The sequence below is a fragment of the Myodes glareolus genome, chromosome X (assembly GCF_982192425.1).
Source record: "Myodes glareolus chromosome X, mMyoGla1.1, whole genome shotgun sequence".
Taxonomy (NCBI): Eukaryota; Metazoa; Chordata; class Mammalia; order Rodentia; family Cricetidae; genus Myodes; species Myodes glareolus.
This window is the reverse complement of record NC_142053.1, coordinates 125,852,840-125,866,624: the sequence shown is the minus strand read 5'-3', so window position 1 is coordinate 125,866,624 and position 13,785 is coordinate 125,852,840. Positions and strand designations below refer to the sequence as shown.

Sequence of the window (13,785 nt, the reverse complement as noted above, 5' to 3'; positions counted from 1 at the left end):
GCGGAACTTGGGCTCTGGCCCCGTTCTGGCTATTGCAGCTTTACAAAGCCTTCAAGGCTCTGCTTCACCTCCATGAACGCCCTGTCTGTGACTTGATAGGCTTCTGGTCTGCTGTAAGCCAGGCTTTTCCAGGATTGGCTAGGTGCTTGAAGGGCAGCTCATCTTCTTTACTTAGGCAGTGAAAGCTGGTGAGCCAGAGATGATCCCCAAATTCACTGGAAGGGGCGTGGAGGCCAAGATTAGACTTATACAACAGAAGGCTTGCTCTAGTTGCTCCCCCTTCCACCTACACTTTCCCATCATGGCTGAACCTCCAGCAGAGAGGGGACAAAGTAAGGCCAATAGAGGCAGTTCCTTTTTCCTGTCCCCCCCCATTCATCTGTAATATCTGTACCTACCCCCACTTTTTTGGAATGCCCCCTTTTCTGTCTCTTCTAAAAGTGCTTACTGGGGCTGGAAGGATGGCTCGGACTCAAGAGCACTGGCTGCTCTTCCAGAGGACCTGGCTTAAATTCCCAGCACCCACATGGTGGCTCACAGCCATCTGTGCCTCCAGTTCCAAGGGATCCAACCCTTTCTTCTGGCTGCTGATGATACCAGGCATGCACGTGGTGTATAGACATATATACAAGCAAAACACCCTACCCATAAAACAAAAATAAATCTAAAATTAAAGCATAAATAAAAAATGAAAATGATTGTTAAACATTCCTGGTATAGGTGCCTTGGGCTAGGTGTGTGTGGAGGGGAGATGGGAGGCAGGTGAGGAAGGTAGATCAGGTCTGCAAGGCCGCATGGGAGAGGAAGTGCCTCTTGGCTCTGCTGTGACAGAAAGGAGCAGAAGTTGTGGCAGTTAAAGGCATTTGTTGTCAGCATGTAGGATGACACATGCTGACTCAGGAGGCAGAAGCAGGAGGACCACAAGTTCCCCCATAAGCATGCACTGCATAGCAAAATCCTGTCTCAAAAAGCCAAGCAATCAGACAAAGATTTTCAACTCATCCTCCGCTTATTGGCTGGGTGATTGTGGGTAATTCACATTGCTCCTCCAAGCTTCAGTTTCTGTATCTGTACGATGAGAATAGCTACCTTGCGCAGATGTTAGGGAGCTAACATGAGTCCTGAACCATTAGAACCACATAATAAATAGTACTATTGTTATTATTTGGGTTATTATAAGTTTGGCTATGATAAAGACCAGTAATAGCTGCTTATTATGTTTATTATGATTATATAATACCTGTTTAGGATTTAAAGAAGGCATACCTTGGGTGAAGCCTCCCTGGTGCTTCCTAGCAATTATAAAGCAAAATTTATATACTGTTGTCTTTGGTTGTGGTCTCTTTGTTTTCTTCAAGATATAAACACAACGTGATCTTTGCCTCTTTAGTTCTGGAACATAACATTTAAAACGTGATAGCCTTGTACATGCCTATAACCCCAGCATTTAGAAGGCAGAAATGCCTTCTAAGATTCCCTTGCCAGCCTGGACTACCTGGTGAAATCTTATCTCAGAAAAATAATAAATATAGACAGATATTTAGTTGAAAGTGTGACTTGATCTTTGCCATCATCATCGCCACTAATACCATCCTTTTATTCCAGACTTGTCCAGAGTTATGTTGAACAAGGACTACAGAAAGACTAATGACCAATAACACTCTAGAAAGACCTTTTATACATAATGTATTTTTTTCTGTAGAAGCATTTAGCATCTTTCTTTATTCCTCAGTGTTCTGAAATCCCATAGCAACATATCTCAATGTGGGTCTTTGTGCTGTTTGTCTTGCTGGCCTTTCATTCCTTCAGTGCTGGGAAACATTCTTATATTGTGTGTTTGAGCATTTCCTTCCCGCTGTTTCTTCCATTTTCTATTTCTGGAACCCCTATTGTTAGACGGAGGAATTCCTCAATTAATCCTCTAATTTTCTCATCTTTTCTCTTCCATCATTCTCTTTATTGTGTTACTTTGTTTCCTAGGCTATCTCTTCACCTTTTATTTTCTAATCGCACTGACATTTTTATTCTGGCTCTCACTGTTTTTCACTTCCCAGATTTCTTCATTGTCTTTGTTCCTTCCAAATTCCTTCTTTGGTTTGTTTTCTTTGTCCATCTGCCTTCCAGGTTGGTGGTCTCTCCCACATAGCTTTGCATCATAGTGTAGGCTTTGACTGCCTGGAACTTCGTTTCCTTTGAAAATAATGAATTTTATTAAGGTTTATTTAACATGAAGCAAAATATACCTAAACTGGGGACTGGAGAGATGACTCAGCAGTTAAGAGCACCTGTTACTCTTTCAGAGGCCCCAAGTTCAGTTTCCAGCACCTGCGAAGCAGTTTATAACCACCCACAACTACAGTTCCAGGGGATCTAGCTTCCTCTTCTAGCCTCTGCTAGCTCCAAGCACAAACGCAGTGCACGTACATGCAGAAAAAACATTCATACACATAAAATACAACTAAATAAACCGTAAAAACAGAAGTCCTAACTTAAGTGTCTTTGCATTAAGAAAGCGTCCGTGACACTACACAGGTACACAAAAGCCGTGCACACTCGAGTATGCTGTCTGAAGTCGGAGAGTAGAAGGAAGTTAGGGTCCCACTATTTTCCAAGGAATATCCCTTTGCCTTTAGCTCTGTTTTACCCCATCTGCCCGTCTGCTACTGCACCTGGTGTTCTCAAATCCAAAGCCTCTGGTTGCTGGGATGGCGCTGGAGGTGGAAAGCCTCTGACTGGACAGCATTGAGGACAACATTGCAAGTCACTATTTTTAGCTTTATCCCTCACTCTGCCTTCTGAGGTGTACAGCACCTCCAAATCCTGAGCCCTGAAAGGGTTTTCTAAGTGGAATAGTTACTTCTGGTCGACACTGCAGACTTTATCTTTCTATCTTTTTTTAAAAAATTTATTTACTTACATTTTAGTGGGATTTGGGGAGTAACAGATAAATCAGTTTATTCCACTCATTGTGTTTAAGTGAACATTCCCTTTCTTATTCTAACCAACTCATATTTATTTATCTTCCATGACTCATGTAAGTACCATATACTCAAAAAGTTTATGTTCATGTCCATAGGGTGGGTTCAGGAGACCCTTCTCTGTTTTCCCTTGATATCTGCTTCTTCCTTCCCTCTCAGCCATAATCACGATGTTCTGAAATTGCCTTTTGAAAAGTGTGATTGACACATCTTCTGGTGGTCTGGAGCTGTGCCTCATTTCTTCCCATAGCCCTAGCTCGGGATCTGGTTCCTAGAAGTACAGAGTGACTGTGTGCTAATGGAATGAATGCATGACTGTAAAAGCAGACATAGCTAGCGGGAGTGACAGTCTAGAAAGAGAACTAAGCTGGATGCAACTGCTCCTATATAAGGTTAGTTTCCTAAAAGTCATGTGTTGCTTTAAAGCTGTGTGGAAAAGAAAGACTACCAAAGCACAATTTCAAGCAATGAGAAAATATACTTACTTCTGTTCACTACATTCAGAGGATGGTTAACTGCATCTTGACAAATCAAAGTAATGAATATGCAGTTACATGGGCAAACATGCAATATAAAAAGCCATGAAAATCATACAGTGCAAAATCATTTCTACTACATAAAGAACTGCAGAGAATGAGAGGAATAGAAACGGTTCAGAGTGGTTGCTGCCTCTGCGATGTAATTTCACACATTTTTTCTCCTTTCCTTTTCCAAGGGTTTCTAGATTTTCTAATATAAGAATGCATTCAGTGCACAATTTTTGCAAAAGCTGTTCAGAAGTGAATATCAGTATACCAAAAGAGCTACGAATGAAATGCCCCAATGGACAGCCTGGGAATCAATGTGTTTATTTAATGAGGTTTGCAGTGAAAGCTGCATCCTGAAGGCCTTGCCACTTGGGGCATCCCTACTCCCTAAACTACCAAAGCAGGACCTAGCTAAGGAATCCAAAGGAGGAGAGGATCTTGGGCTCTATGTATTACAAATCCCAATATCATGAACTGTACTAAGAAACAGAGGCCTGGCCCTAAACTTCAAAGACCCCCTCCCCACCAAGCAAGTATATGTGGGATCAAGGAGCCATGCTCATTAGGACCCCATCCCTTCTAGACCATACTCTAGGTATCTGGGACTCAATTCCCTGTCCAGATCTCTCAAGCTTACTTTTAGGGGTTGTAGTCTTATTATCCAAGTCTACTCATTAGGCCCAGAGTTAGCCTAAGGAGAAAAGGGGGCATGCAAACAGGGTATGAACATATGGACTGATATGGGTGTGTGTATGCACACATGCATACATATATACAGATAACTAGATAGACAGACAGACATATGGACAGAATTTCCTTCTGCTGAACTTAATAAAAATAGTGGAGTGTGATTCTTGGGTCTTTGGTTCCACATGTGGACAGCTGACTCTAGTTGATAAAAGAAATAAACCTTGGAGTTCTGAAGAAAGTAATTTTTGTGTTTTTTGTTTGTTTGCTTGGTTTTTTAAGACAGAGTTTCTCTGTGTGGCCCTGATTGTCTGGAACTCACTCTGTAGACCAGGCTGGTGGCCTCAAACTCAGAGATCCACCTGCCTCTACCTCCCAAGCACTGGGATTTAAGGTGCCAGGCCACCAGTGCCTGGCAGAAAGTAAACATGTTAAAGCCTAAAGACTGCTTAGAATGCAACTAACACAGCTCCATTATTTTACAGATGAGGAATAATGTCCAGCTAGCATTATATGATGATTGTTGTCCTAGAGTTTCTGTTGGTGTGATAGAACACCATGACCTTTGGGGGAGGAAAGGGTTTATTTCAGTTTACCCTTCTACACCACAGTCTATCACTAAAGGAAGTCAGGGCAGGAACTGAAGCAGAGGCCATGAAGGAACACTGCTTTCTGGCTTCCTCCCCCTGCCTTGCTCAACCTGCTTTCCTGTACATCCCAGGACCACCTGCCCAAGAGTGACACCACCCCCAATAGGCTATGCCTATTGGCCTATAGATCAATTTTATGGAGGCATTTTCTCTTTTCTCTCCCCAAGTATACCTAGGTTTATGTCAGTTTGACAAAAACTGACTAGCATTATTGTTCCCCATATACAACATACTAAATGCTTAGTGATAGACCTGTGAGATAGGATGCACCCCCACTTTGGATCTTATGATGCTATGTTCTCCCAAACTAAGAAGAATCAGTCCAGTGTGAGAATTGGCTAATACACTCTGCCTCAGGACTTGAACATTTCCCCTAACCCCACTGCCACTTTGAGAATGGTGACACATCAGAGAAATGTTTTGGAAGCAGGGATACTATAAATTGGTACATAGTAGATGCTCAGTGATGGTTCATAATGATAACGATGAAGTCGAACTCCTTGAGTAAGTAGTTGCCTTCCCAGGTTAGAACCTACAGTATAGCCAGCTGAATAAATGTGTGCTTGTAGTCCAGCCTCCCTGGAGCAGGAGATTAGTGTTAGAGGTGCTGAGGGTTCTGGCTTCCATTCTGTAGGCAGCTGGGGAGTCATTCAAGTTTGGCTCCTTTGACTTGATACCTGAGAATAACTGAGCTGGGATTCCAGAAGCCATCTTGTTGCTATAGAGTGTGATGGAAAGTTTGAATAACTGTAATAAGTTGTGCTGTGGCCTTGATTTTTCTAGCCCTGTAAGGGGACAAAAAGGCAACAGATTGGCACCAGGTGTCAGGCACTTTGAGCCTCAAAGCCATTCCATGAAGGGAGGGTTTCTTGTCACTGCCCCATACTGCCCCATTTACTGAGTGAAGACTTTGAGGTTCTAGATAACAAGGTGACTTCTTCAGGATAATGTGGCTAGTAAGCTGTCAGACTCACTTACCACCCCGATGCTTACTTTCCCTTCCTTGATGGAGTAAGAGTGTGCGTGCGTGCGTGAGTGAGTGCGTGCGTGTGCAAGCGTGCTCACTCTCTCAACAGATGCTCTTCTAAAATCATCCTCTCAATGTAATATAGATAACAGCCCCCCAAAGAAACCCTAAGATTGTATCTTGGCTCTCTCAGTTGGTGACAGAGTCTTATGTGTTCATCTCTGTGCTTTTTTCAGTTCAGCCTGGGAGAGGACCAGAGGTGTAGGTTGAAGAGGGAGAAAGACTACGTCCCAATATTCTGCCAATTCCAGGGTCCCTGGTTCTCCTTTCCCTCCTCTTCTGCTCCCAGTATAACAACTTCTCTGTCCTAACCTCCACCACACAAGTGCATGTGCACACATACTAGCCATGTGGCTGCTTGTACAGGCGTGTGTGCCTGCACAATGCACATTCTTCCCAAAGAAGAGTGAGGGGGAGGGAAATGGTCCTGGTTTTGCTCATTTCCTGGCTTTCCGCAGAGCTGGCCTTCACTCCATTCAATTTCACCCTTCTTTTGCATCTGGGGCCATGCATAATGAAGAAGGCAGCCCAGCATAGTAGAAAGGAGCACAGCAGCTGAGTCATTTACCCGCTCAGCTTCATTCTTTCATCTGGAAAATAGGCAGGTCAGACTAGGCAGTTGGCAAAGCCTCTTGTATCTTATTAATAATATGTGGCATTTGTCTGCTCGGTTCCAAAGAGCTTACTCATCCCAACAGCTCTGTGAGGATTAATCTCGTATTATTGGGGGACTGAGGGAAACTGAGGCTCAGACTTAGAGAAATGAAGTAGCTTGCCTAGCTCACAGGGATGGTAAGTAGCAGAGACAATATCTGAACCTGGCTGTCTCTGGCTGCTTCTCAGACCAAGAAGATGCATACTCACTGTGACTGCTGCTCCGTCCTTGACCTCACATCCCTCCAGTGGCCCTTGACTTGCTTACCTAGCCAACCAGTCCTTCTCCCTGTTGCTCCAACTGACTAAGCACTCACTGCCATGGCCTTTGCACTTGCTATTCTCTGTGCATGAATGAAACACATGTCTGTGCTTTCATGACATATGTTGGACTTCAGGGTAGGGTAGGAGAAAGAGTGGTGCACCTGTACTGACTGTTGTTTATTTCCTGTTTCTTTTGCAGATCTGATGGTGAGAATTCCAGAACAGTCAGGTCAGTACCTCGCTTCTTTAGTAGTACTTGGGGGATGGGGCTGGGCTTGGGGTGGAAGGGTTTTCTGGTTATTACTTTGGGATTCATGGGCAGGGGTCAATGGCAGGGTTCTTTCCCCATTGGTATTAGAGGTGGGTGTGGAATGGATGGGAGGACAGGGAGAACATGGCAGGCATAGACATGGTGTTAAAGACCATTACTCAGTCTGTGCGGTCCATTGGACTTGAGAGCTTTGCTGCTCAGTGCAGGGCCATGTAAGAGGCTGATCTCGGTCAGCTCCAGACCCAGGAAGTTTTCTACTTTCTTTTTCTAGGAAAGAAGGGAACAATGGATGCTGGGCTTGCCTGGTCTTATTTTCCCTCTCTATCCTGAGTTCTGCCAGTCTCACGTAATGGGCCTTAGATTGACTTTAGATGTGACACGTTCTAGATGTTAGAAATATGTATATGATGACAGGGAAACATTTTTTTTGCATGCTTGGTTAAAGTTTGTAAGCTTTGGTAAGGTTTAAAGGTTACCAGCTGAGGAAGCAGAAGCAAAACTGGACTAAGACTGGAGCCCTTTGTGCATTCCTCTGGCCCTCACCTGTCAGAAACCCCATGAAGGCAGAAGTATCAAAAGCAGGGATAATGTGGGGATGGTGAGGGGGTTCAGGGTGTGGTCTAGTCTTAGCATCGGGACTGGGAACTATGGCTTTTGAAATGAGATGAACCCAGGCAGTAGAGGCACACAATGGGGTAACCAGTGCTCTCCAGGCCTGCACTAGTAAATATGACATCTTTGTCATGAGTAGAAATGGTTCACTTAAGGGGCGCTTCTTCCTTCTGAATGGATCTGTTGGAAGAAAGGGCCCTTTCTTGTGAACCTCGCTCACCAGGCTTTCCGGGTTGGTGAACACAGCTCAAATGGGGCGCAACCCCCCACTCACTGCCTCTCAACGGTAAACCCTGGGGTGGGGCACAGTTTGGCCAACCATGTGGAACAGCACAGTTCCTGTCATGCAGGTTAGCAGGCTGGCTCAGAAGTTGCCTGTGCATAGAAGTCTGTCCTAGCATCTCTTGCAGGAGGTCTGGAGTGACCACATTGGTGCCCATGTCCAAGAGGAGGGCTGTGTGCGTGGCAGGGAAGATACATTCCGAGGCCAGCATTAAATCAGTGAGAATGTGATGGATATAGTCAGCCCTGGTGTCTGGGCTAGAGGTCTGTGATGGCACACAATTAATCCTTGCATGCTGCCAAGGAGCATAGCCAGGCACAGCTTGTTCTAGCACTTAGGAGGGCACTTCTCTAAGAAAGGACATAGGATCTCAGTGTCCTTCTTGTGGGTTTGGAGAAAGGCACCTGGTATGACCTCAGGCCCAGGCCTCCCATAGGCATCTCTGTGGATGTGCCTGCTAACTTGTTGAGGAACCAGACTGAGCACATCTCTAGATGTCAGCTCCTCCCAGCTGGGGAGTTCCTGAAACCTTTAGCTCATGGTATTTAATAATAGCCATAATCATGACTCACATGATGGCATATGTTGGGCCTTTATAACTTACAGAATTTGTCAAGGATTTGTTTTATTTGATCCACCCAGTGACACTGTGGATGGAACCTGCGCTGGCCTTATCGTCTGTGTTTTCCAGTTGAGGAAACAAGCCAGAATTTAAACTCCAGTCTGCTTGGCCCCAAGCCCAGATTGCTGCCTATACTGTCACTATAGGCCTTCTTGACAGCTTTGTAGATGATGAGCACCATCCAAATATTAGTAATCATAATAATTATCATTGATTCTTCAGATACTAATCACTCTAAATATGATCTTTTAAAGCTCACAGCAGCTGCATTAGGCATGGATTATGATGTCTGATTTACAAATGACGAAAAGGAGCTGGGCGGTGGTAGCACACACCTTTAATCCCAGCAGTTGGGAAGCAGAGACAGGTGAACTGCTGTAAGTTTGAGGCCAGCCTGGTCTACAGAGAGAGTTCCAGGACAGGCAGAGCTACATAGTGAGACCTTGTCTCAAAGACAAAACAAAGATAAACGAGGAAGAGGAGATCCCAAGAGGGTCAGTGCCTCACCCAGGGAGAGAAGATCAATGGCATAGGGTGGAATTTCTCTGATTCATATCCTGGACTCTCTGATTCTGATGCTGGTGTTGATTTTACATCTGCTTCCTGGCATGTATGCTGGGTTCATAGTCAAGGAGGCTATAGAAGCATTGAGGAATCAGCAGGTAGATCAAACTCAGACTATAGTAGTAGCTACAGGGCAGCAGAAGAGCCTATAGCGATAGCACATATAAGACAATGTCTTGTGGAACCACAGCTGGATGGGGCTCTCTGAGGATACTCTCAGGTCCCACACATAACTTCTCAAGTTCACTACAGTAAGGGAGTGTTTCTTTGGAGCAGGTGATATCTAAGCAGGCAGGGCTGCACGGGACTGATTTTACATACGGCAAGTCCCTGGGTGTAGAGTCAGCATGAGTAGGAAAGCAAGGGGGCATGTTTAAAGCCATGGTCCAGTCAGTCGGACTAAAACAGATGTCAGCAGGAAAGAACAACTCCTAGAGGTCAGAACCCTCATTGGGTCAAGAATGCATCAGGGATCTCTTCAGGCATGTCCAGCCTTGTGACTTTATGACATGATGCTGTCATCTACGAAGTTCGCATACGAGAACTATGTAAACTGATGTCTACAAAACAATGCAAAAAATCTCATAATAGCAGCTGGGGAGATGGCACATTTGCTTAAGTGCATGCTATATAAGCGTGAGGGCCTCAGGCAGATGTCTAGAAGCCATATAAAAAGCTGAGCGTGATGGCGTGGTCTGGTAATCACAGTGCTAGGGAGACAGATCCCTGGAGCTCACTGGCCAGCCATCCTAACAAATCAGTGAGAGGCCCTGTCTCAAAATAGAGAAGAGCAATCGAAGAAGACATCTGTTATCTGCCTCTGGCCTTCACACACACACACACACACACACACACACACACACACACACACATACACACACACACACACACACATATCCTTGTGTACCCATATGCACACATACCATCTACAAACACATGCACATCCAATCTTCTGTTTTAAGTAAGTCCCTAATTTTGTATTGGCACCATTTATAGCTATCCTGGGGTGTAGGCGGCCTATGGGCTGCAGGTTATACACACCTAAGTGACCAGGAAGGAAGGAAAGTAGACTCTGTGGCATTAAAAAAAAAACAGTAGAAATTTTTGGATCCAAGCTTAAGGGCTCTGTTTTGGGCTATGTTGCTTTCCAATGATTTGACTGGGCAAATCTGTTTGGCTATTGTCAAATTCCAATTTCCCCATCCAGGAAGCAGCTGCACTCATGAGTGTGTGCATACCTGGGTACATGTGTGGCTGGAAAAGAGTTAGGTGAGTGGAAGAAATGCCAAGAAGATGATTAGGCCTCAGCTAGTGTGAAAACTGGCGTGAGTAGCAAGGCGTGAGTAGAATACATGGACTGCAGACACCCATGTTAGGGCCCAGGCTTTAGGACCGACCCCTCAGTATTGAATGGAAGAGTATAATTAAAGCTGAATAGCCGGTGATGGGGTAAGGGGCAAAGATAGATGTCTGGGTTTCCTGTATATTCATCAGAATTTGTCAGCCCTAAAGGTACCTTAACCGAAGTCCAGAGTAAGACTAGGCATAGGTAAAGATCATAAAGCTTGTCAACACAGCCTGCTTCCTAGCTGTCTGATTTTTGCCATCACCACTTAAATTCTCTGGCCCTTTGTGTCTCTTTTATGAAATGGAAGCAATGGTTCTGACTTCTCTGAGTTGGGGGAAGTTGAACTAAAGCTGTGCTCAACATCAAATAGCGACTCAACCAGTTGTGCTCCAGTCTCTCTTAAACTGACTCGTAGCTGTATGATTTAGAGTCACGCTGCAAAATGTAGACAGGGGTAGAACTTAAAAACAGGCCGTCGGAAGAGGCCGAATTGTTACCATCAGCAGAAGACGAGGGAGTCACAGCTGTCCCAGAGGCAGTCATAGCTGTACGAGGTCAGACTGGAACTTCATGGCCCTAGGGACCAGGCTGAGGTTGCTAGGCATGCAATGATAAGAGCAAGAGGAGGTGGCCTGTTGCTAGGGAAGGAGGGAGGGGGTTGGGGAGCCACTGACACCCTCTGAGCCAGGGACATCCCCATGGCAACAGAAGCCACTGATGTCTGGGGAAGTGGGAGGAGGAGCAATGGCTGGCTCTGTTCCCAGAGGAGGCCTCCCACTCCGGGCCTCAGTGTCCCTATCTGTCCCACTGAGAATTTGGTTTAGGTAACTTTGAAGATTCTTCCTTGTTTTGACCTCCTAGGATGACTAAGACCTTACAGTCCTTCCTTGGCTCCCCCGTTCCCATATCTGAGATACTGTCAAGCCCCAGAGTGCCCCGAGCTGTGCCCAATTCTTCCCTCCCATATGCTTCCTGTTCAGCTCTGCCTGGCTGCCCACCCTGCCCAACTCTCTGTTCCTACTGCTTCCTGTGCCTCCAGCCTTGTTACTTACTGCCTGCAACCTGCTCTCTGGCTGGGAGAGGGGACGCAATTCCCATCCTGTCCAGTGTGGGAAGCCTGGCCCTCATCCACCCAGACTGCTTCCTCCATCCTAGGCTTCCTAAGCATCCAAGGTCTGGGCCCCTTTTGCTAGCTATCCTTTGTGATCGCTTCTGCAATTTATTGAGCTACTTCTAAGAGCTGGGCTCTCCACATGATACTTGGCGGGTACATTTATGGTGACGTATTGTGATTCCCCATTTACATAAGACTGTATTCAGTAAGCTCCTGGGATCTGTCTGCTTTCCTTCTGGTAGCTTGTGGTGGATCTAGGTTTAGAGCTTGCCTCTGAAGCATTCCTTCTACTCCTAGCCTGGGGTGCAGGTGTGACTTTTCATTTTGAGCAGCAGCAGCCCTACCAAGTGATGGCACTTTACATGTAGTCTCTCGTTTCGTCTTCACTATCATCTTAAAGGCTCTATATTGCTGTTGTTTTGCAAAGGTGCTAAGGCTTTGAAAGCTAAGATAATTTTCCCCACGGTAAAAGTTAAGGTGGGAATCTAGCTCATCTGAGCTGGAATCAGCACAGTGTCGTGGGTTTTACCCGACTGCTTTCCTGAAACATGTCCGGCATTCATTCAACAGGCCTGCGTTGGACAATCTGGGAGGAGGGGGACACAGAAGGAGGTAATTGCGGACCCCTGCCCTTTGGGAGCTCTTAGTCTAGGGTTGCTGCAAATAAAGATAAGCTAGCTTTAGAATGTGATAACGAGGTGGATGACGAGTGTATAAGAACAAAAGTCTGGAGGGATTGTTCTGGCTTCAGATGACAAGACAGAAGGTAGGACTAAGGGGAGCTGGATAATTTTCCCAAAGGAGGAAATTTTTCTGGAAGCTCCAGAGATGTGAGATAGGGCAAATGGTTCCTCTTTTCCCCTTCCTCTCTGAGTTCCCCTACCTCCACTTGGCCCAGCCCCCGGAAATGGGTGACCCCTAAGCTGGCGAAGTGTCTGGTTGGCACCAAAATAAACTTGCCTTCCCTCTCTTCCCCTCCCCTTGCCTCTGTCCCCTCTGTCCTGGCTTTAATTAGCAGCCCTAGGGATGAGTCACTTGGCAGCTGGGGAGGGAGGCTATGCAGAGCCCAGTTAAGCTTCGACTCTTGCCCTGAGCCTTACAGGCACCACTGTGTTCATATGTGTGGGTGTGTATTGCTGCATGTCAGGGAGGCTCTGCGTCATTGCTGCTGAGATGAACACAGGGACAACTTTGCATGCTGCTTCAAGGCCATGCATGTTAGGGTGTCTGCACGTAAGCATATTTGGTGGTTGGTGCATTTGTCTCTGTGTGTCACTGTCTGTGTGTGTGAATGTCTGCCTGTAGTGTGTGGCTGTGATAGCAAGTGTCAGGAAATGAGGAGGAGCTTTTGGCAAACAAACAACAAATTTCCTAATAATTGCAGTCACTTATCCTGACATAAGTGTTGTTAAGTTTTCCCTTATACAAGCCCTGCACTTGTATCCCCAAATTTCACTTGTCTTAGTTTGGGTACATTTTGTTGCAGGGAACAGAAGCTTACCTGTGCTAGCTCAGAAATGGGGGGGGGATATAAGAGGTTACTTCTCTCAAAATTAAGAATAGTAAATGAATGATAGCCATGCTTTTCACCAGCCAAAATCAAGACCAGAAGTCAAGGACAAGATTGCTCTTTGGATCACTTGTGGATCTCTTGGGCCTATGTCTTGTCTATCCCTCATAGCTTGCCTGACCCCTCTTCATCTCTTTTTTTGGTGATTATTCTCTGTGGCTTCCTCTGCTGCCATGCACCCTAGCATGGTCACAAACCTGGAAGCTATGTGACTTAAGGTCCCTATCATCTAACTGCAGAGATTCTTTCCAGCCTCTGGTAATACAAGACAGCAAGGTGGGTTTCTTTTCTCTTGGAAACGGATGAGGGTAGAGAGGTAAAGTACTTAGAGCTTGGTGCTTCTTCCGTACTCAGAAGAATTCTTATGTGCACAAAAGTCAGGTCAGGAGCTGGGCATGGTGACACACACTTTTAATCCCAACCCTTGGGTGGCAGAGGCAGGTAGATCTCTGAGTTTGAGGCCAGCCTGGTCTATGATGTTAAGATTGCCCATCCGCCCAGTTTTTGGTTCCTACTTATTTCCAGGTGACCTTTGCTCTCTGTTTTCAAGTTCTTGTATCAAAACACACTATTTTATCTAAAACCATTTTTCACTTTTTCCTGTGATGTTTGTG

At 45.6% G+C, this 13,785-nt stretch overlaps 1 protein-coding gene across 2 annotated transcripts in view; it reads left to right on the top strand.

The window, feature by feature from the left end:
- The window catches only part of Iqsec2 (IQ motif and Sec7 domain ArfGEF 2), a 79,022-nt gene that overhangs the window by 14,050 nt on the left and 51,187 nt on the right, over positions 1-13,785 (top strand). For both annotated transcript variants that reach the window (XM_087902785.1, XM_087902786.1), the window contains exon 2: positions 6,987-7,016. In XM_087902785.1, the coding sequence (XP_087758911.1) occupies positions 6,987-7,016 (30 nt within the window). The remainder of the gene's footprint in view (positions 1-6,986; positions 7,017-13,785) is intronic.